Source organism: Xiphias gladius, chromosome 4 (assembly GCF_016859285.1).
Source record: "Xiphias gladius isolate SHS-SW01 ecotype Sanya breed wild chromosome 4, ASM1685928v1, whole genome shotgun sequence".
Taxonomy (NCBI): Eukaryota; Metazoa; Chordata; class Actinopteri; order Istiophoriformes; family Xiphiidae; genus Xiphias; species Xiphias gladius.
The window spans coordinates 15,966,990-15,990,835 of NC_053403.1; the positions used below are offsets into that span (position 1 = coordinate 15,966,990).

A 23,846-nucleotide genomic window follows, 5' to 3' on the forward strand; every position below is an offset into this window, starting at 1 on the left:
TCCTGACTCCTGGTTCATACTGATATACTGATATACATACCAGATGTGAGAGTGGTATCAAACTTCTCATCTAACTCTCAGCAAGCTAGCAAGTAAGTGTATTTCCCAAAATGCAGAATGATTCTTTTAAGTTTCTACAAATTATTTATATACTCTGGGTTGTCAGCTTTCAAACAAAATGTGCAAAAGTTCAACTGAAACTCAGTTTACCCTTCAGTTCATCTCTAATGGCTGCAATGAGAACAGTCTTACTCAAGAGCCAAAATGCAACAAAGCAACATACTGTAATGTCTGCTTTAAAGATTATTAGTTTGTCAGATTTACAAATCGTAATCGAGTTAAAAGTATCATCATCTGTGTTACCCCCTAATGTGGCTGATGCTTCAACTGTGAGCTCACTGCTATTTTTCCAGCTGTATCCAGTCGTAGGCAGTGTATAAATCCATCAGCAGCAGCAGAGGAGGAGGAGATGATGATGCCAGAAGGAACTATCACTTGGGTATCCATCAAATCATTGGCAGCCAACTAGGATTTTTTTTTTTTTTTTTTTTACAATTCATGTAATGCATTTTCTAGATATGACGACATAAAGTATTTTCATTGCCAGTGCATTGTAGTAATGAATCACTGTTTTCAACTTTCAACAAACCCAGATAGAGTCAAGAGACATTAATTACAAATGGTTAGTATTTCTAAATCCAGGAAACAAGGCTGAAAGTTAGACTAAATCACTTTTGAAGGAAATTTCTACAGTTCAGAGTCCTACAGGATTAAACATGGAGGCCCACTAGCTAAAACTGAGCCTCCTGTACTATAAAGCAGCAGAACCAGGGCCCCTTGTGAGGTCTCACTTATAGCACAATGATTGAAGGGTGCAACAGTTACGTAACTACGAGGTGTCGCGTGATGCTGTGTGAATATGGAGCCTTGTCCCTGTGAGGCGAAAACCTATATAGGGCAAGTCTGACAGGTAGGTGTTCTGTCACAGCGTGTCAATATGCGGCCTGTTTAAGAGGCCTGTTTCAGACTCTTTCTGGTCCCAACACATTTTTTTCTTTTACCGTTTAAACACTCACTTTGTTTAATTATCCCTGAAGTTTCCAAATTGTTTCTCTCACTCAATCTGATTTCAGTTTTGACATTTTTTTCCTTTTCTTTGTCTCCTTCATCCATCTGGTTTCTCTTTTTTCCCTCCCTGTGTCTGATAGCCAAAGATCTTTTACTAGTTCTTTGTTTTATATCACACATATGTAGTGTTCTGTATGTTGTGACCAGGTATGTTTTGTCTGTAATTGCAAAATCAAAACCTCACTTTACATACTGACTTTAATTAAGCATGTATAAATCGAATATTACTCCTTTCTTACCCTGCAACCTTTTGTGGTTAACTGTATTCTACTTTACCTTTGCTTCTCACGGTAACTGTTCCCAGGTATGTTATTCTCCTGCCTTTTGGACATGTGGTTTAGTGTGCCTGGCAGGGCGGCAGGCAGCTCTCCTGGCTCGGCATGTTTATGCAGGTGCAGGACATTCAGGACACACCGCCCTGCAGAGTATTTTGGAGGGGCTTTTCAGAGCAGCCTACCCTGCAGTATTAGAAGGGGCCGCCTATATGTGGCATTTAGTGGGACAGCCCAGAAAAGGCATTTCCTCAGGTTACTGGAAATGTAGCAGTAAAGGGTTTGAAAAAGAGTCAAACACATTGGAGTGAGAAAACGACAGGCAAAAAATGGATGCTCAAAGATACATGGTGAGATAACAACATCATCAATAACAACAAAGTCGCTCAATATGCATTAGATCATCCACCATATTTTCTTAACTTTTCTAATGGTTATTTTTGCTGAGATGCATTTTCCAAAAATGTATGTCTCAAAAAACTTTCTTGAACATACTCTGGCCTAGACATCGAAAGACAGTGCTTCTCATCTTACTTTCTACTCATTTTTATGATACAAAAACATGGCCATGCTCCCTGAATTATTTGAATAGAAGACAAAGACAACAACCTCTGCAACTGGTTGCTCCTTTAAAGGAATTTTTCGACATTTTTTTTTTTAGCAATCTTATTCGCTTTCTTGCTGAGAGTTATCTTGTATTTGCTCGGTAAATATGAAGCCACTGCCAGAAGACAGTTAGCTTAGCTTAGCACGAAGACTATAAACACGGGGAAACAGCTAATGGGGCCCTGGCTGCCGGCAATAGCTTAAGGTTTAGCTCTCCGGCAAGAGAATGGTATCAATATTCTCTCAGAAAGCAAGTGAATGAATATACTCCCAAAATATCCAACTCTTAATCCAGAAATGTAGAAATGTACAAGCTTTTTACACCACCAGGACAAATTATTTTACAATGCTATTCCTAATCCTATCTGTTAATATATACACTTTTGTCATATGTAAATCTACTCCATGTATCTCTTGTTGACCAGCCTACAGCTGGGCTTTTCTGTGTGGAGTTCCCCCCATGTCTATACAAGTGTCCTCCCACAGTCATGCAGGTGAGGAAAATTTTCACCTCTAAATTGCCTGTAGGTGTGAATGTGAGAGTAAATGGTTGTCTGTGACAGACTTGTGACCTGTCCAGGTTGTAACACACCTCTTGCCCAGTGTGAGCTGGATAACTGCAATATTTTCACATCAGTCAGTTCCTTTGCCATACCAAAACTACCATGAGAAAGTTGTCTTTCGAACATTAACCATTAAATCCATATAAAGCAATTGTTTATACTGAGATATGCAAAGATTTTTTTAAGAAGTCTCAACTTTTGAAAAGATACCTTCTCAAAGTCCAGATGGTATGTACATTATTGGAACAGTTGTGATGTGTCAGACACTTTCCTTACAGAACCAGGCTATTCAGTTTAAAAACTCGGCTTCCCGCCAGCCAGGGTTACAATTCATATGACAAGAGGACAGTGGCCATCAGTAGCAGAAATAAAATGTCGGTTTTATGCTATAGTTTCATTGTCAGGTAGGACAGGAAAGAAGAATAGCATTGCCTTGCTTGGCTCGCTCTGTTCTGTAAAAGGTTTCCGGGATAATGAATTCCTCTGGTTTGATCAGCCAGCAGTAGAAATGAGGAGAAAGGGGAGGAGGACTAAAAGTATGAGAGGGAAAGCCTGAGGTGTTTGTCCGGTCAGCACTGAGCGCGTTAACAAGCCTGCTGTATTGTGGATAATTGCAGATTACTGGTTAGATAAGTGGATTGACTAGAAATGAATGTGGGGGAGTCCAAAAATGTAAAACAACTGATTCAAGTTCAAGATTTTTTCTTGTCCCTGAATGTAGGGGAAATTCACCATGTACAAGTCTTTGGGAAACTTGGTATTTCAATCAGACATATTCATTTAAATACCAGAGCGAGCTCTGTGAAAGAAACTCCTGCAGTGACTGAAATGAATGTGAATTAAAAACCGGGCCTGTTGGCAACAGAAAGCAGTTGGGTTCAGTAGGCATCTATCTGTTACTCCTCACATTAATGACATACTCTAGGGCCGGCTGGATTTACAAAGTTTGTGATATACAAAGCTTATAATATTTTAAACCTCCCATATGTTCCACTTTAAAGCATGTGAACTTTGGCACCAGCTTAAAATGAGCACATGCTCAATGAGCCATACTGTTGCTGCATCGGTACAAACACAGATGCACACTTAGCACACTCCTTAAAACTCAGTAAGCACACACACACAGACACAGACACACAGACACACACTAACACACACACAAAGTACACTGCGCTTCCACATCGGAGTGAACTAGGTTGAGAAATTTGAAAGAAAACAAACAGGATTCCAGAGCGGTGCGGTGTGGCGTGAGGCTGCTGGACTGAAGCACAAAGAGAGGCCTGTTCGCAGCGTACAGGAGCATTCCAGCTAACAGAACAGGCTCTGGGACACTGTTGACCTAAGCTACTTTAGAATGTTTGTGCAATAGCTTTTGACCACTTGATTAAAAATATCGTTTGATGCTGGAGCGGCCGTGTCCTAGTGAGGGGCAGTTCAGACTGGTCTGAGCAGAGCAACATGTTGCCGCATGAAGGGAGGGCTCTTATGAAGAGGTGAGCACTGAGCAGTTTGCCTGGAACACTGAGCCACAGTCGAACCACTGAGGATAACCATCCTTGCTGTCTGGCACTTGATTCCGTAATTATATAATGTAGGTCTGCTGAAAAACGCATCATTTTAGAGAATGTGCCAACTTTTTTTGCACAACAGACAAAAATCTCATACAGCAGATGAGCTGTTCCACGGTTCCTGTGTGTTTAGCCATGCTAGTGGTTTGGCTCTAAGGACGGCAATGTCCATCAGTCTGTCAGTCAGTCCACCATTTTGGTCCAAACAGAAATAGCACAACAATTATTAGATTGATTGCAATCAAATTTTGTACAGACATTCATGGTTCCCAAACAATGAAAATGAATGATTTTGGGGATCCCTTGACTTTTCCTCTAGTACCACCATGAAGTACACATTTCTGGTTTTGAGAGAAATATCTCAACAATTGATTGCATTGAAATATGGTACAGACATTTATGACCTGACAGGTTGAATTGTAATAACTTTGGTGATCACTAACGTTTCACCTTGTGCCATCATAACATCAAAGCCCAAAATTTGTCCAGTAATTTGGTTTATGACAAAATCCCTGCAAAACTGATGACATTCCCATCTTCCTCAGCTAATGCTAATTAGCACATCTCAGCATCCAAACACCTTAAACTGAGAAGAAGATTCCAGTTAAAGGGAAATTACTAAAAGAGAATAGAATAACTCTAAAATAAACTAATTTACATGCATTATAAGTAAACTGATCATTTGATGAGGAAGAATGTCACTTAAAAACTCTTTTGTTTTAATTCAGCTGCTCTGAAAAACTGGGTAAGAACTTAGACCACAGAATATATAAAATGTTTTTCGAGAGTATGATATCTAAAAGGTTGATTTCCTGCCAAAGATTTCCAAAATCATTTCACCGAATGGATTGTTCTTTCTAAATGCCTTTCATTGCACAAAATGTCTAGTTCCAATAAGTGGAGGCCTTAAGTTTGGAAAAAGTTTAGGCTGATGAGAAGAATTTAGATTTTGGATCCCTGATTTGCCAAGAAAAATGTAGATCATGGTGATGTATGTGACCTGCTCTCCTGTCTTTGAGCTAACACCATAGAAATGCCCTTGACGTCCAAATTGCTCTGGTGGAGCTGCCCACTGGACCAACAGTAAAAGACTGTGGTTGCAGTGGGCAACAGCCAGGTATGAATGTGTGTGTAACGTTGTATGTGTGAAGTAGGGTGTTGATGAAAGAGAGCATGTGTGCTTGGCAAATATTACCAGGATAAATTAAGGCAGAAAGCAAAAGTCTATACTGAGATCTGAAAAGAAAACATTTGATGTGGTGGCAGATTTGTGCCTTTGAGGGTCGGATTGAACTGGTCACAGAACAGAAACATGGGGATGGATTTAGCTGAAGCCTTACTTGAACCTGTTAACTTGTTGTATATCTTTGGTTGAGTAAAGACTGCCTGAACCCTCAGAGAAAATCTAAAGAAAAAGATTCAAAGTTTCACAAAATTGCAACAATTAACCTTGTTGTCAGAGCCTGCCAAAGCAGTAATAATGATGATGATCTCATTTCATGTCTTGTATTATCTCTCTCATCTTGTTTAGTCTCTTTTCATCTAATCAATAACTTCTTATCCAACCTTACCTCTTCTTATCTTGTCTCTTCTCATCTCATTTCACCCTCTCAATGCAGATCGAGTTCTCCCTTTTTCCATCTCATAACTTTACTAATCAATAAAGTTTGTCATCTCATTTTATCTCATCTCATGAGTAAAGCTAATTCAAATTCAACTCATTTACCCTCTCCTCACCTTATCTTGTTTAGTCTCATTTAATATCATCTCATCTTTGGTCTCCTCTTTAAAATTCATGTTAACTAATTTTTTTCCTTTTCATCTCATACGTATATTTCTTCTCATCACATTCAATCATCTCATTTTGCCATTTCATATACCGTTTTATCTTTCATTCCCTACTTCTTATGATCAGCTTTGTTCTCATGTCAATAGTGAAAGTCATCTTGTTTCATTTCATCTCATGGCTAATTTAAATTCATCACATCTAACTACACCTTTTCTCATCTTCTCTCATCTTGTGGTATATTATCTCATCTTTTGCACCCAGAAAAGTTAATCATATCTCTTTATTCATCTTATTAGTAACAGTAACCTTGTTTCATTTTATGTCAGTCTATCTCATTTGTATAGTTCATTTTATCTTATGCCCCATTTCATCCCTGACAGACAATCTCATCTCTTTTCATCTCAGTCCCATCTAATCTGTTTAATTTATTTCATCACATCTCATGTAATATATTGTAATATAATGTGATCCCATCTCTATTTTATTGCATTGCTTTCTAATTTTGAATTGTCTCCTACTCATCAACAAAATGTATTTGATCTCATCAAGAAATTAATTTTGTCCCATCTAACCTCTAACTACTCCTCTTCCTGTTTCATGTCATATCATAACATCTCATTCTGCAGCCTCAATAAAGTTTCATGCTATCTTTTTATCTCAATAGTGAACATCATTTTTTCCTCATTTCATCTCAGGTTCATGTAATCAGTAAAGCTAATTTAATTTAATCTCATCCAAAATCACCTTTTCTAATCTCGTATAATCTCATATCATTTCATCTCTCCTCCTTTGTAAATATTATATTATCTTTTATTACCTTGTTAGTGTAGGTAACCTTGTCTCATTTCATCTCTTTTTCTTATCATCTACTCTATTGTATTCTCACTTTGTGTCTTGTATTATCTCTGTCTCATCCTGATTGTCTCATTTCATCTCTTCATTAAAGTTCATTTTATCTCATCTCATCTGTAAAATTAATTTAATTTAAATGTATCTACTCTCTGCTCTTCTCATCTTTTCTCAACACATATATCACCTCATCTTGCCTTATAAAATCAATCTCCTTTTTCGTCTCATTTGTGAAGGTCATTTTGTCTCATTTTATCTCAGTTCAGTCTAATCTGTATACTTCATTGCATCTTGTCTCAGTTCTTTGGTCTCATAGACCAGCTGTACTAATCTCAGCTAGATCTGGACAGTTGAACATAGATGCCTGACAGTGAAATGGAAACAAGTAGTCTGAGAATCCCCCCGATGTGAAAACATGACGAACATATCGTACCACTGTGAGTAAACCGAGGGCCTCCCTCCTTCACTCTTTCCCACTCGTGAGCTCTCTATCTACCTCTCTTCCTTCCTCTCCCTCCCTCACACACTTACCGTTCCTCTGTCTCTCTCACAGACTTGTGGCTATTCATATATCTGATGTGTTTGTGACAGCAAGCTGTGTTTGCTGAGCAGCTGTCACCCGACCACCACGGCTGCCCCACCCATCCACCCCTCTTAACCTTTGACCTTGACAGCCCCACCTGCCTACTCAAACACACTCATGCACACAGTCTTCACACCTCTTGTTCTGTTAGCTTTGTCCACCGCTGACGTCAAACGCCTTTCAGTGCAGCTGATTAACAAGTATAATTCACTTAGGGCTCAGGGCCAGGATCTGTAAATAATGGGTGTGCAATCCTGCTTGTCTGCTGTTTTCCGGTAAATCCATCACACTGAAATAAATAATTGAAAAATAGTTTACCTCAACAAGAGTTTTAATCTCAATTTAAAATCTTATTTGTGCAAAGAAAGGAAACATATTTATAAAATCTATCAAAAAATCTAATAATAAAGGAATTAATTAAGTTTACAATGTTAACACTGTTAACAGTCTTTATTATATTATTGTCACCAGAGTGATACTCGATATTATTTGCAAACCAAAAAGTACTTCATGTTTTTTAAATCCTAGGATATATCCAACTATGACTATTGTGAAACTCCAGACAGACTGTACATCCAGAAAAAAATGAAAGGCCCTGAAAACATATTTTCTCAATCAGCTACTTACTATCATTGATGGGATCCTACATTAACAAAATATTTTCTGCCAAAGGTTGAACAGTTTTGAGAGATGAGAGAATTTGGGAGATATTTTTATATTTTTACATTAGTGTCCTTGTCTATGCTCCAAATGTGTTGACAGCTGTGGAACTGTCTGATCATGTCGCCATCACTGTCAATCAATTGTGATCAAACCACACCTGTACAATCCTGATGAAGCAGATTAGCTGAGTTTTCGAGTGTTAAATTATGCTTAATGATAAATAAGTATGTTTTCCCAAGTTTAACTTTAATTTTTTAAGTTGCTTATTTAGTGATGTATATTTAATGTTGTAGAGGAATACTTTTAGAAACCAAGTTTTCAGGGGTTTTAAAATCAAAGCTTTTCAATGATGCTCCAGCCATTTATCTGTGCATCAATAACTCCCACTCTAAAGATAAGGGTATGTGTAGTGCACAGCAAATTACCTTATTCTCTGCCTTTTCCATTACAATTACATTTTAAGGCTCACTCTTAGCAAAAATAGCCAAATAAGTTAAACTGCACGTAGCTAGAACCATGGAAGGAAAACAAACACAGAAAATGATGTATATTTGGTTCCATAATTGCCTAAAATTATGCAGTTTGAATGGAACACCATCTAGCTAACTCTGCTGGCATGTTTTTCCTTTTTCATCCAAACTCTCCAAGTGTAACTGCAGTTCAACAGGAACTTCTAACCCAGAGCCAAATTCTTCCAGTCCCACCATGACAAACACCCACAATTTATTACCCACCATTTCAGAAACCAAGAATCAAATACCTACCACTGCACTAACCCAGACTCTAATTCCTAGGCTCCCACCATGGTGAAGCCCCAGAGTTAAACCCTTACCACTGCATAACAATAACATGAGCAGAGGCTTAGCCAGGCCTTGCTACTACTGTGTGCACTGTATGAGTGCGTGTCTGTTTGTGTGTATGTGTGTGTGGTCTGACCAGTGCCCACATCCTTCCAGAGTAACAACATGGCCACCTAGGAGACACACATCCATTCCTCAGTTACCTCCCTGACTTCCTCCATCCCTACCTCCATCCCTCATTCTTCATTCCCACCAACGGTGTGGTGGTTGGAGGTTATGACGTCTGTTGCATTACACAAGGTCACCATAGTTTGTCTTCCCGCATTTTCTCTCTTGGTTACGTTCCTCTATACAAAACAGTCTCCTACATATATAGGAGATGATTTGAGGTAAGCACACCAGGATGGTATTTAACTTGTTCACACAAGATGTAACAAATAAGGTGAATGGGGAGGTTGATGAAAGCCTACTTTACTTTCTCTTTGTTACAACTTAATAAATCAAGGCAATGTCCATTTGACCTGTAAATTCAAATCAGAGATGTCAGCAGGAAGAAGAGCCGTCAGCTCACACAGCAAAGATACAACTCTAGGTTCTAAGCTGAGCATTTAAACCACAAGGATAAACAATAAGGCACAAATAGTTATAGGAACAAGTTCATGTAGGAGGCTGTAAACAGAGTATAGGAGAATTGAATTGGGAGCAAGGATAGGACTCTTTTCTTTTTTTTGTTGTAAAAATGCAAACTGAGAGAAGTTTTTCACTCTGGAACCCACCCAAACTAATGAAAATATAGTGCTATCCCTATGATCATGGGCGTAGGTTTGGCCTCAGCTTTGGTAGGGACACTTTTAGTTGGACAACAAATATGCATAATTGTCTTATGTGTGCATTTGCTCGCTATATCCTTTTCTATTTCATATGCACAGGTGCACGCACATACATACACACACAGTGTGACTGCAAAAATTCCTAAGAATGTATTTGGGGATTTGTGAATAAAATTTGCCTAAAACAGGACTTGTGATGCAGAGATGCATACAATACAGACCTGTGAGCCAATTAGTAGCTAAAGAAATTACAGGCTAGGAAACAGGAGCAGGATGCTAGATAACATTAGAGTTTACTCTAAGTGATATTGTATGTAAATAGCCGCAACTGAATTAGTCTCAAAATGGTGTGTCCAAGGCAACAAGACATGAAGTCCTCTTGCCTTTGGCACACCAGGTTGAGACACACCAGTGAAAACAGCTGTCTGCTTTGACTGGAATTGATTTCATTGGTGAGAGTGGTGTGACTGAACCAAAACAGTGAAGTAGCAGGATGTAAAACCAAAACAATGAGCTGAAAGAAACTGAAAAAAGCTCAGTAGAGCTTAGGGGAACTGCAGTCGGAGGATAATTTTCTGTTGGGTCATCACTATGAGCATCCCCTATCACATTACACACGGTCATTTGATCCATTGTTAATATTGATTAGAGCAGCTTTAGATATACTTTATCAGAATTAACAAACTCTTAGATTCATTCATTCATAGTGAAACACTACTAGACATGGCAAGAATCCGGGCTGCAAAAAAAAACAACGCCCTATTCCCACTATGAGTTTTGCTGTATGGACACTAAAAAGGGGTTGACTGAGGGCAACATAAATAGATGTTTTGACTTTCCTATCCCTTAGGTGTACTTTGTTATGAAAAGACAAGGCACTTTCGTGACCATGAGCATAATGTACACTGATCTTCCACAACATTAAAACCAGTTATCGGTTTTGATGTTGGGGCAGATTGGTGTATATTGTTTACTGACATCATATGTTCTCTGGTTATTTCAGTTTTTCAGTCATTTGCCACTAGCTTCCACCAGAAATCACCAGCGTATTAAGTTACCAAAATTACACTATGTGCACTTACTTGATGTTAGTTATTTATTTTGTTTTTCAATGCGGAGGGAATAAGTGCAGGTGTACTCAGGGTTTCTTCAGTGTTGGAATTTTACCTTGAAACAGCAGGTGAGTGCAGTGGTTTCCTCTAAGCGTGGAACATCCTGTCACATACCGGAGAGCTACTTCCTCTTCAGAAAAACATCAATATTTACCAGAATACACAGAAGCCTCTAAATCTAAAAACCCATCTTACCCGCTAGCATGTTTTTCTGTTCTAGTGCCAGTTGTCATCCCACCATCCCACCAGCTTTACCTCATCTTTATTTATGACTTTTTTTTCCTTAATATTTCTTTTTCAGAGTGAGTACACCACAGAGAGGACTTTTTTACAGCAAACATGCTGCATTCCTCCTGCTGGTCCACAGCTGGACTCCAAAGTAAAGTTTACATTCCTGGGCTGCAGGGAGGAATGCTGCCCTCTGGGGCCCTGGACTAGGCCTGAGGATTACAAGTCAGAGACCACGGATGGAGACTGGGATGCTCAGTTACAGGTACATTTTGAAGATGTCAACAACACAGATTTTATTTTCCTAGATTTTTATGATATACCTTTTAACCCTGTGTGCATTGATCAGATGCACACAGGGCTGCAGGCTTGATGAGGAAAATACATGAATACCTTTTTTTTTTTTTTTTTTAAATATATTGATACTTTAGTGATAATTTTCGAACTACGGTATCTAACTATGATAACTATGAGGACACGGCTACTGCTAACACAATTTCAGCTGAAAAAATAATGTGTGACTTTATAGCTATTACCGCTCCATCTGATGGGAGTACTTATTTGCTGATCTGCACCCCAGAGCAGACAAGGATTCGCTGTCTCCCTCAAGGACACTTCTGAGGGATGTGCTGCTGAAGGGCTTGAAAGTGAGCTGCAGCCACTTTGAAGAACAGTCCGGACCTTGATCAAGGCTAATTAACTTGGATTGGACCTAAAAAACTCTCAGATCAAAGCTCTGACCGGCTGTGACAGAGATCTGATGCAGTTAAGAAGAATCTGGTTTTATTCTATAATATGTGGTGTATTTCTCTCTTAACAAGTTTACCCTCTACAAGTGTGCACTACTGTAAATAGTGGGCAATGACGATGTGCTAAATATCTATTGTGGGTAGATCTCCTAAAAACTGTGTTATATGCAAATTGACATAGTCAGGTTGAATGGCAGTCTAACAGAAAAAGAATGCACAGTAATACCATTGCATAGTGGTATATTATGGAGTTGATGGTTATGGTAGGTAATCCCGCACTGCCCCCTGCTGGCAGCAATAATTACTTTCTTTGATATGACGCAAAACATGCTTTTTTTTTTTTTAAACCAATTTTAAACATGATCATTATGGAAGCAAACATGTCATGAAGTTTCAAAAAGGAGTATTTTAGAAGGGGCACTTCACCAGTAAGTTAACTTGTCAGGAGAAGTTGTAATTAGTCTGTGAAAACAGTTGTGAAATGTCTTTTGAGGCTCTGAAGCGAGATTTCTAAAGTCTGAAAAAATAACCCTGATGATGTCATTTTGGATTTGGCTTGAGATTTCAAAATTTTAAGAGAAAGCCTGTGTTACAAACTGGGGCATAGAGTTTGAAAGATATAAGAATTTACCAGGCAGGAAAGCTTTAACGAAAGACTATATCGAGTTGCATTATGGGCAATGTAGGATCCAGTGCTTTTGGAGCATTTAGCAACTAAAAGGCAGGATGTCTTGCTTCTGCAGCTTCAATTTTGACTATTCTTTCTTTAATCTGCCTCCTGCAGGTCCTCCAACTTAATGTAAATCCAGTACCAAATTTCTGGAGCGTCCCTTTAAGATGTGGATTTTTTCTTGTACAACTCTCTGCACATAAAGCATGATTATTCAGCTCTATGAAATACTGTTACTGAGCCATATTTAATCCTTCAACAGCCAATATTTGAGTTTCTTTTATGAAAATGTTGTGTCTCATCCCCTCTGTCTCTGGGGAAAAGAAGCAAACTTGAAAAGTGTCACCTTGGCTGTTAGAATTACATATTTAGAAGAGCAACTTTCTGCTTATTAATGGAAAGGAATACTAACAGCAACTTGCTATTTCCCCCAATCCACTTTCTAAAGACACACCTAAGTAAACCTAACTTCAGTGAGCTCAGTGTTTGCCCATTGAGTAAGTTATTAAGTTATTTCTCCAATTTATCTGCATCATAGTAGAGTGAAATGTACAGTCTCTCCTGTGACTCCAACTTCTGTCATCATTTGTGATTTTTCACGGCAGTAGGCACAAGCAGCCTCTGTGCCCCAGGAGATGGAGATTCATCAACAGATTACCTTGATCAGCCTTGATTCTTGTCTGCTAGATTCACATGTGTATCTGTGTTAAGCATTTTTCTTAAACAAGGCAGTAAAATAAATATAAAGGAAAATTACATCAACTGAAAAACAAACAAATAATTCCCTATGTGTTTGTCCACTTCAAACCGAACATCCCCAGCTTCCCCTGCAGTAACTTTGCACCCGGTCAATCTTTCCTGAGCCTCCTTAGCTGTGAAATTTGTGTTTGGAAGGAAAATCCTGCTCAGCTCTTTGCAGAAACCTGCTACTTGCTGTGTGTATAACCAGCCCAAAATATTCCCTGTCCTACTGACGCCCAGTTCAACCCGTTCTCTGCCCGAGTGATGTATTTACAACACCGTGTCCAAATCCTTCTCGCCTCTCACTCTGCCAAGGAAACCTTTGCCTTCTGCGTCACAGCAGTCTGTTACTTCCATATCCCGGTCCAACTCCAACACTGTCTGCTCTGACATATACAAGCTAACTCCCATCTGTGCCCTGATCTCATCCTCTCATGGCTGCCTGAAATTTACTTCCGTCAGTCTAAGGGGTAAACAAGGAGGTTGCATGTGATGTGGTTTTTAACTCTTTTCAGACCAGATTAGATGTTTTCAAAAATGTTTAAACAAAAGGTCTCCCAAGGTGTACCAGAGGGATCTGTTGTTGGTCCCCTTTTATTTATACAGTCAGGTCAATAAGTGTTTGGACAGTGACAACATTTTCATAACTTTGCCTTTGTACACAACCATAATGGATGTGAAACAATATCAAACTAACCGTTTAACAAAATTATTCACTGATCTGCACCCCAGAGCAGACAAAAATATCACATTAACCGTTTAAGAATTACAGACATTTTTATATTTATTCCCTTATTTTCAGAGGATCAAAAATAATGGGACAAACAAACATAATTGTAAATATAAGGATTACATTTAATATTTGGATGAAAATCCTTTACAGTCAATGACTGTCGGAAGTCTGGAACCCATGGACATGCCCAAATGCTGAGTTTCTTCCCTTGAGATTGTTTGCCAGGCCTTTACTGCAGCTGCCTTCAGTTGCTGCTTGTTTATAGGTCTTTCTGACCTCAGTTTTGTCTTCAGTAAGTATAAGGCATGCTCAGTTGGGTCAGGTGACTGACTTGGCCATTGAAGAGTATTCCATTTCTTTGCCTTTAGAAGCTCTTGGATTGCTTTCGCAGTATATTTCTATATTATCATCTGTACTGTGAAGTACTGTCCGTATCAGTTTAGCAGCATTTTGCTGAATCTGAGCAGATAGTAAAGCCCTGTACACTTCAGAATTCATCCTGCCACTTTTATCAGCAGTCACATCATCAATAAACACCAGTGACCCAGTTCCATTCGCAGCCATACTTGCCCATGCCATAACACTGCCTTCACCATGTTTGACAGATGATGTGGTATGCTTTGAATCATGAGCCGTTCTTCTCCCCTTTCATACTCTTCTCTTCCCATCATTCTGGTACAAATTAATCATAGTTTCATTTGTTTAAAGAATCTTGTTCCAGAGCTGGGCAGTTTTTTTTTAGAGGGTTCCTGGCAAAGTCTAATCTGGCTTTTCTGTTCTTGAGTGTTATGTTTTGCACCTTGTGGTAAACCCTCTATATTTACATTCATGAAGGCGTCTCTTGATTGTAGACTTTGACAATTATACGCCTTCCTCCTCAAGAGTGTTCTTGACATGGTTAGATGTTGTGAAGCATCACCACCTCTTTGGACCACATAGAGAGTTCCCATGAACAGCTACCAAATGCAAATGGAATCAACTCCAGACCTTTTATCTACTTAATTTGGGAACAGGGCACACCTGGCCATGAAACTGATTGTCAGTCGATTGTCCAATTACTTTGGAGCCTATGAAAATGAGGGACTATAAAAATGGCTGTAATTCCGACATGGTTAAAGCAATATTTGAATTAAAGATGAGTGTCTATTAAAGATGGATTTTTTTTTTTTTTTTAAATGGACCTTGTGGACTGCATTTTGTTTTCTCTATGTTTCTGTTAAAAATGTTGCGACATGTAAAATGTAGATTTTCACTTTTATGCAGATGACACTGTCATGTTTGGCTTGGCCCCAACAATTAATGGCCCCATTTTACTCAGCTGTGGTTAGCTGAGTCTTAGCCATGAGGATTTCCTTATATGCACAAAATAGTGTTAATAGTTAATGTTCCTCTCAAGAAACAGGAACAAGTTCTTGCATCACAAAAAAAATTAAAAAAAAAAGTAAAGCAAGAGCATGAAAGCTCTGGCTGGCCTCATACTGAGCTGATATTCCCTACTATGCAACTATGCAGCTTAAACTAATCTTTTACCAATTCTGCACATCAGATTGCAACCTTCAAAACTGTATTGAGTCTGTTAACCACTTTTTATATAGAGAATATGCTTCTTGAATTGAAATTTAAAGTGAGCCAACCTCTCAGTCTATTGAGATTCAGTATATAATCAAGTTTCACATACAATTTATTAGATCTCCATATGAATAACTAGGGCTTTCACAGCAGGACTGAGATGTAGATAAAATTCTGGGTAGTATTATTATTTTATCAAAGAATAATGTAATCATGTAAAAAACAATTTTAGCATTTGGAAAAAGGCACCCTTCTCACTTCAGGTTCAGTAAATTCAGGTAATTTATTCAGCACATGGTAGGCAGCTAAATCTTAATATTAAAAACATACATGTGATAACAATTTTACATCTGGGTCAAACAGTTGTGGCATGAGTAGTATTAGTGTTTGCTTTATCTTACTGTTCTCTGTATCTAACTTCATGTAATTTGTATTAGTAGGTTTTGGTTTCTTCATACAAGTGATAATTAGTTAGTTACAGAAAAACAGAGACTGAAAAGACTGTCAATGCTTTTCTGTGAACCAGGGTAAAGCTCCTGCACACAGAGGTGTTTCCACATATTGTTGCTGATTAGACCAATCCTCAGGACCACAACTGATTGTCATAGCTATGGCCACCTACGTGCACCTTTGTGGTGTGCAGGGGTTTTAAATGAAGCAAACCTAAGTAGGTTAAAACAAACCATAAACCACAACTCCAGCTATTACTTGACCCTCATCTGCACTGACTGCTGTACAAGTTGCACTTACATTCTTTGTGTATAATCATCTGTGGTGTGATAGGTAATTTAATTCAATAAAAAAGATTATCCTTGACATACATGCAATCTCTTTGAGCTATGCAGTTAAAAATAAAAAAAAATAAAAAAAAAAAAATTGTCTAGCCAAAGGAAACACCCCGCCTACTTAAACAACCAACTCTTCACATTATTATTTGGTAAGGGGATTGGCTGATGACTGGCTGATGTAATCTAATATCCTAACCACAAGATTTATGATGTGTATGTACAGTACTTCTTCAGTTAGCATTGGAATTCAATGTGAATTTGAACAGAAATTAACTTTTAATTTTTTTTATTCATAATAACTTGAAGTACAGGAAATAATAGTTTAAAAAGGCTATATTGTCGGAGCACTGTGTTAGAATAAGCTAAATGTGCTTTGGCTACATTTTTGCAAAGGCTGCAAGACTGGCTTTTGTGTATTTGCAATCATTTTACATAGGCTATTTGATTCATAGTTTAACTGTGGAGAAAGTTTCAACACACGACCTTTTCATATGTAACCTGATAAAAGAAAGCAGCTACAGAAATATGGCATTTTGAAGAGACGGAACTGAAGGTTAATCCTCTATTACCTGCCTACAGACACTTGCTGCTTCATTGCACCCAGAAGCATTGTCTACTGTATATTATTTAACATTCAGCTCAATGGAAATACTCTAAACATTATCAGGGCAGTAGCAACAGTTACTCAGCAACAATCACCAACACCTGCGTTTACTCCTCCATCTGACAAACAAGTGAGGATGAAAATCTTTACACTTTCCTGTCAAAGTAAATCATGCCTAAATCAGACCCAAATAATTCAATTAATGCTGATTAAAACAATAAAGCTACCAGCGCTAGTTTTGTTTCACATTGAATGAGTGTGCAGTACTGTGAATGCGGACTACAATATCTTTAAAATATAATCGAACCGAAGAAAGAGACAGTCTCGATGATTCCCCTCATGAGGGGGGCGAGAAAAGGAGGAGGCAGAAGAGAGGAAGGACGGTACTTCATCCTTTGTGCAGGTAGATGACTGAGAGGAAAAAGCCCTCATTTGCTGACAGCTCCCCAGATGATAAGTCCTATTATAACAGCAGCTACAGCCAACACTATCACCAGGATGCATATCTTCTTCCGGGATCTCCTCTGGGGGGAGAGAAAAGCACAAAGTGGTTGTTCTAGCAATAAGTAAATATAATGATATCATCTGAATTTTAATGGAGAGAAGGATTGTTTCACTTGGGGTATTAGATGTTTTGAAGTGACTCACAGGTATAGAATGAATCAGATCACTTTGTGTAACTTTTTCTTTTATTTTCACCCTTATGCCTCTTTTTCTTAGGCTTATTTAAGTAGGCAAACTGACTAATAACTGTTACACAAGGGAGTCCATGTGCAGGCGGTGGAGAGTCATATATGCGCACATGCTGCTACCTCAGAGATGCCTCGAGGAACCGAATCTTGCTCAGATTTCTTTCTTGAGCTATCAGTTACAAACTAACTTCTCCAAAATGTATACATTTAAATGCCTCTCCACTCCTCTTCTCATTCATTTCCTTCATCCCTTCTTTTTATATCTGTCTTTACTCTCTTCTGTCAGTTCTCTACTCTGTCCTCTGTGCTTTACCTGGTAGTCTGCAGCACGTGCTAGCTGCTGGGTGGCGCTCTGGACATTCACATCTGCATTCTCCACATTGGCTTCTATACTGTCTGTGGAACACACAGGAAACACACACACACAGTTTTGCATGCAGCAGGTGGGCAGAAGGGGGAGCACCCATTTCACAAATTTTTCAAAGCCTTGAAATAATAAACCTACTTTCAAAAAACACATTTTTCTTCATTATATACAGATTTATGCAGCATGGTGCTACATGTACAATGTAATCACATGACAAACCCAGTAGATGCAAACCTTATTAACATTTATTTAACAATTTAACATTTAATTTTGCTTTGTTTTTTGAGATATTATTAGGTTTTTGTCATCTGTATGTAGATTTTTCAATGTTATCAGTTACATAAAAGAAAGAACGGACAAGTAATGCACAATATGTGTAAGTGACAGATCCCACCTATCATGTCTCCCTGCTCATGCACCATCATCCCCAGGTCCTTGAAGATATCATTGATATCTGTGATGTCAGCCTAAATCAAGGAACATACAGAGAGATGGTTCATGTGAAAAGGGACACTTTCGGTGTCATTCATGTCTACGACTTTTGTCGGAGTTATGCAGTAGTGCTGCTGTAGACATGTAATTCTTATTTGCACCTCCAACTGCCTGATGGCTGACTCTCTCTCCTGGATCAGCTTCAGGTCTTCTTCAGTGATGGCCTCAGACTGAGCCTGCACCTGGGAATCACTGCAGGAACAAATGCGGATGCAATTAGAATAATTAAAATAACAGTGACTAATGATAACAGAAAGGAAAATAATACTCAGAAACAGAAGACTGACTGTGGGAATGGAGACACATTTCCAAAGCTGTCCTCGGGCTGGCCTCCCTGTTAAAGGAAATTCAGAGGTTTGAATAAACATACTTTTGTACTTAATATTGCAAATATGCGGCAGAGGACATTGTTTACTATGATTATGGGTACAGCAACGATTAAGAAGGTACAGGATGTGATAGGGATGTTATAATGCCCATGACCGTAATTCCTCATTAAATATAATTTGATTCAGTTTCTGCAGAACAGTTTGTTGTCAAAAATGTATGTATGGTGACACAGAACGAGTAAAACCTGCAGCTTTTTCCTCCCAGCCAAGATATGTTCCTCATCAACAATTTAAAGCAGTAAGAAACTGTTCCTGCTTATCAGCGTGAACACAGCAAATACAGATACTTTTCTGTGCAATGAGATAAGCAGTGAGGAAACAGAGCTGCCTAGCAAGCAGGCTCCCTCAAGGGAATAGGTGTCTAAAGCAGTCACAATAAAAAGGCACTGTCTGTGGCACAGTAATGTGAGTGCTTATTGTGAAACTTTGCTTCGAAACTTTCATTTCAAATAAATATGACTTAACAACTTGAGTTATTCCAGACAACTGACATCTGTTTTGGTAGAGGTTTACAGTAATTGAGGACATTTATGAGAAATTAACAACAAAAATACAAGCTGAAAATTCAGAATAGATTATTCTATTATTATTATTATTATTATTATTATTATTATACACTATTATTTTTTCACTGATAGATCCAAAACAAGACAGTGTGTGACTTTAGTAAGTCCAAAGAACTGTATGTACAGTATAATTTAGAGACTTATGGAGGCAGACATCTGGGGAAGTGTATCAAACTATTTGTCAAGTGCTGGGAATTCCTGAGAGCGCAACAGGCTCCATCATTAAGAAATAGAACCCAAATGTAGAAGTATTTAGTAAGCTTATAATCACTGATGACAGTGACAATACATTAAGTCAGCAGACATGGCAGTATACGTGTTTTGATCAGTACACTCTTCTAGAAAATAACTCTCAGAAATGTTTAAAAATGCAGCCTTTACAGTCTTTCATGTACTGCAGTTTCTTAATGCTTATCTGCTAGCATCTATGCAGATACTGATATCTGTAATAAGCCAAGGTAAGTTCTCTTGTAGAATTGGTTGGCTGCAGTGGGAGATGCTGCCGGAAGAAAATCTTTGCAGCACCTCACAAAAGTGAGTCAGTGAGCCTTGATGGCAATCAACAGCCTGACTCTTGCTGTCGTACATATTTACAAAAATTCTAATATGCCTAAATAAGCCTTTTCCGCACTGTTAAAAAGAGGGTCTGACATTCATATTATTTTGTATCATGTGATTTGAATATTCGTAGGTGGAGTCATTTTTTGTCCGTGTATACAATCTGCTTTATGATCACATGGCTGTCTACCCGATGAAGACGTTGAAGGTCGAAACGTTGCATTATTAAATTTTTGGGAGCCTTACAATATTAGGCGACCTTTCATTTTCCTTTGTATGCACTGAGGTTGGCTGTGCACACTCTCCACCCTCTTTGCTAGGGTCTTACATCCCACCTAATACTGTAGGGCTTCACTTATCAAGCTATGAATGATATTAAAGGGCATAAACGCTTCTTTTGTATCGTTTGTATGATCTGACAAAAGACATTGAAAGCTCCAGCCCCTTTACTGTTTTTCCCAATATCATGGGCATCAGTTTCAGTTTGATGTCCTGCATCTTCTGCTTGATTAAACACTGATTTCAACCGCCTCTTCCCTAAATCTGCTCTCTTATCTAAAGCCTTGTTATCTTAATTGGGCTATGTGGTAGATTGGCCATTATTAGCAATTACTTTGTCCTTTGGGGGCTGGGTGGGTGTGAGGGTGTGAGGCTGGGTACATCCTGGACAGATCTCAAGTCCATCACTGGGCCCATTTTGACTAAAGAGCCATAATTCAACTTTAAAAAAAATGTGGATTGATAATTACTCACTGGTATATAGATTTTGGTCACTCATTAATGTATTATTTAATCACTGTCCATTTCACTGGTCTACATCCTGGCCCTTGTAACCATGCAGGCAATGCAGATTACTCACCGACACCCTGGAGCTGGCTCTGACTCTGGCCACAAACTCTCTCTCTTTGTCAGCTGCCTGCCGCTGGGTCTTTTGGAAGCTGTTTAGGGCGGCGGAGAAGTCATTCAACAGACGATCTTTCTGTATCTTTCTCTGCCGCTTAAGAGAGACAGAAAAATGTTACCAACTTGAAACATGCAGGGAAAGTAAGACGTTAAACAGCAACAAAGTTATTGAAGAGGTCAGTACCTGATCAGGGCCAACAGGAAGCGAAGTGAATGCCTTGACCAGTCGGTCAGTCTCCTTGGCTAGCTGGTTGCCTTGCTGCTGTTTCTGTTGCCTGGTGACCAGAGAAAAAATTATGTCAGGTAGGCAAAATCTTTTTCATTCTGTTTAAACACAGACAGACTGGCCAGACTTTACTGCAAGACAGAGAATTTATGGAAACAGGGGGTGGAGGACAGTCAACTACCGTGGGACTCTTCTTACAGTGAAAATGTTAAGCAGCATTGGTATCAGGCTTTAAAATCCAATACCAGTATCAGTCCAATATTATTTTTGACAATTAATCACATTACTATTATGAGACGGCCAGTATTGAAAAATCCCAGTTTTTGCACCTGTATTTGTTCTGTTTACCATAGCAGATCATTTATGCAAGCCCACAACCCAGCCTCCGTAACTCACAGCGTCTGTCCTAGCTGGCTGGTGTCCTGCTCTGTTCCCAGCTGAGACACTGCCCTCTGCAGCTCAGAGGCTGGTGAGGAAGAATGAGTGCAGACATTTATTTATCTGTACTGAAGTATCTCCATGTGTATGCCATGATTCAAATACTGGAGTCAGAACAGTGGTGCAATCTGAATGTTGCAGCTAATAATGATGACTTCCTCTGTGTGTGTGTGTGTGTGTGCGTGCGCGCACGTAGTGCGTGTACAGTCTTACTCAGCAGTGTGAGCTTCTGGATGTTGGAGCTGATGTTCTGGACTAAAACACTGGACTCCTCTTGAATCCCAGCCTGGTAGGCCATGATGAGGGGCTGTGAGGACACAGAGCAACACAGTCTGCCAATTCATTCATTCATTTATTCAGGAGTCACACTGAGATGTCAGTACCTACGCTAAATCCATTTGGCTAGTTAATTTGAATCGTTTCTTTTTGGTGAATTGCCTATATATATATATATATAAACACCATTTGCATAAAACAGCTATTCCATCAGCATTTTAATCGCTACGCCTCCATGGACGGCTTCAATTAGAGGCAATAAAGCAGCTACACGTTAAAATATGTCCTGCTGATAAAGTAATGCAGTGTGCAACCAGACTTTATGTAGCCATCAACCTGCCTACACATCTTCAAACCTGAGACAAACGTATCCTGTATTTTTTTTTCCGAACTTCTTGGCCCTGACGCGGCGTTTACTGTACGCCCCATAACTCTCACAGTCTCTCGCCTCAGACGTGGGCCTCAGGCTCAGGTTTTAATCCCAACATAGACATGTCTGCAATCTACATTTCCTGCTAAAGTTACAGCCTCGACTCTACCGGTTTTGGAACCAAGATGCTGGAATTTTGTGCCATGTCTAAGAGCATCAGCGAGATCCAACAGGATGTTGGGCGATAAGGAAAATGTATTTGAAATAGTTTGTAAAGTACTCTATAAACAGCTGGATTAATTAGCTGAAAGCCATGGATAAAACTGTTGAAACTACCAGCTAAAGGTCCATGGATAAACTGATGAATTAAAAACGGCCCCACGTTGACCTGGAGAACCCGGGCGTGTCCACACACTTTTGTCCATAGAGCATAGAACTGTTGGCCTCACAGTGAGAGGTCAAGCGTGAGAGGTCAACCAGGCGCCAGGTGAAACACGCCGTCCCAACAGGCTTCTTTACAACAGAGGAAGGGACGTGAGGTTTGCCACTTTTTAGTGAGAATCCATGATCCATATTTCCTAGCGATGCATTTGCCCTCATTTATTACGCCGAGCCTCAGATGGAACAGGGTTGGGTCAGTGTTTACTTTAAGCCAGTCATGCAGACTTCCTGTGCTGTTGACTCAGGAGGACTGAAACCACGGCCAGTATGCAAAGAGGCATCTGTCAAGGAAACTCACAAACCGAGGCCAACCAGACTGTTACTGCTCCCGGGGGGCGGGGGGCATTTTTATTTAAGCTAAATCGCACATTTAATCACGCTGTCCGCTTTAAGGTGACTTGCTGCACGTAATTTTTTTTTTTTTTTTTTAACCATTAACTACAGTAGCCCAACTGCCAGCGAGAAAAAACGCGGAAATCCCAGACAGTTTACAATGACGAGAGGAGGACTGCCGAAGCGGTCGTTACTTCAGAGCCGCTTGCGTTCGTCGGGGTTTAAAGGTGCTTCGTGTGAACTTTATCCCGCCGCTGACTCGGACACGCAGCCGTCATTGATTAACAATCAAAGCCGCGGCATAATTTGGAGATTTCCCTCCCTCCCGCCTGACGGCGAACTACCCCCCCCCAGTCTCGTCGTTCCTAAATATGAAGCAGCAGCACGCGGTCGGGTTTAACATGCCAGCGTGTCCATGACCGTAAGCCTTCCCTAAATGTTCAGCTTTGTGTAAAAGTTTTGCGTTTTACCTTTCGTGTGACTTGCAGCGGCAGTTTGTTTCCTGATTTTCCGCCACTCCCCCCCCCAAGTCACATGATGCCTGGAGCAGTGAAGGCAAAGCCATTGGTGGAAGTGATATGACATGGGACAGGTCACATGAAGCATCAAAAATGAACTTCAAACAAATATTATCAAAATAAGTCTAATTAGGTCCTCCCCTACGTGTTTGCACACTTGTAAAAAAAACTATTTAAGTGTGTATGTAATTTCTACTAGTAATAACATTGATATGATGCAAAGCGCTACTTTTGTGTTATTTTGAAATGGTTTTGTTTCATATATCCCTCATCCTTATTCCTACTTATTAAATATAGGAATCAACTCATCAGTGGTTCAGTTTCACCCAAAGATTCAAGAATTCAGAAGTCATACTGGTCTCTGTAATGGTTTATTTTTTGACCATTTTATGCTCAAATCGCAGTTATATCCTTCATGTAGTCCAAAAAATA

General features: G+C 39.3%; 1 protein-coding gene across 3 annotated transcripts; it reads right to left on the reverse strand.

Annotated features, from left to right (window-relative positions):
- Window positions 1-15,711: 15,711 nt before the first annotated feature.
- On the reverse strand, window positions 15,712-23,474 carry stx7l (syntaxin 7-like). 3 transcript variants are annotated; one of them, XM_040126123.1, is made up of 10 exons: window positions 23,367-23,474; window positions 21,690-21,783; window positions 21,435-21,504; window positions 20,997-21,087; window positions 20,769-20,906; window positions 18,684-18,730; window positions 18,498-18,588; window positions 18,299-18,371; window positions 17,851-17,933; window positions 15,712-17,369 (listed from the first exon to the last, which is right to left on the reverse strand). In XM_040126123.1, the coding sequence occupies exons 2-10, from the start codon at window positions 21,772-21,774 to the stop codon at window positions 17,274-17,276; spliced, it is 774 nt and encodes a 257-aa protein (XP_039982057.1). In that variant the 5' UTR covers window positions 21,775-21,783; window positions 23,367-23,474; the 3' UTR covers window positions 15,712-17,273. The 3 variants fall into 3 exon arrangements, with proteins under 3 accessions (XP_039982057.1, XP_039982059.1, XP_039982058.1); XM_040126125.1 differs by lacking the exon at window positions 23,367-23,474 and adding an exon at window positions 23,091-23,181; XM_040126124.1 differs by lacking the exon at window positions 23,367-23,474 and adding an exon at window positions 22,459-23,082.
- Window positions 23,475-23,846: the final 372 nt, after the last annotated feature.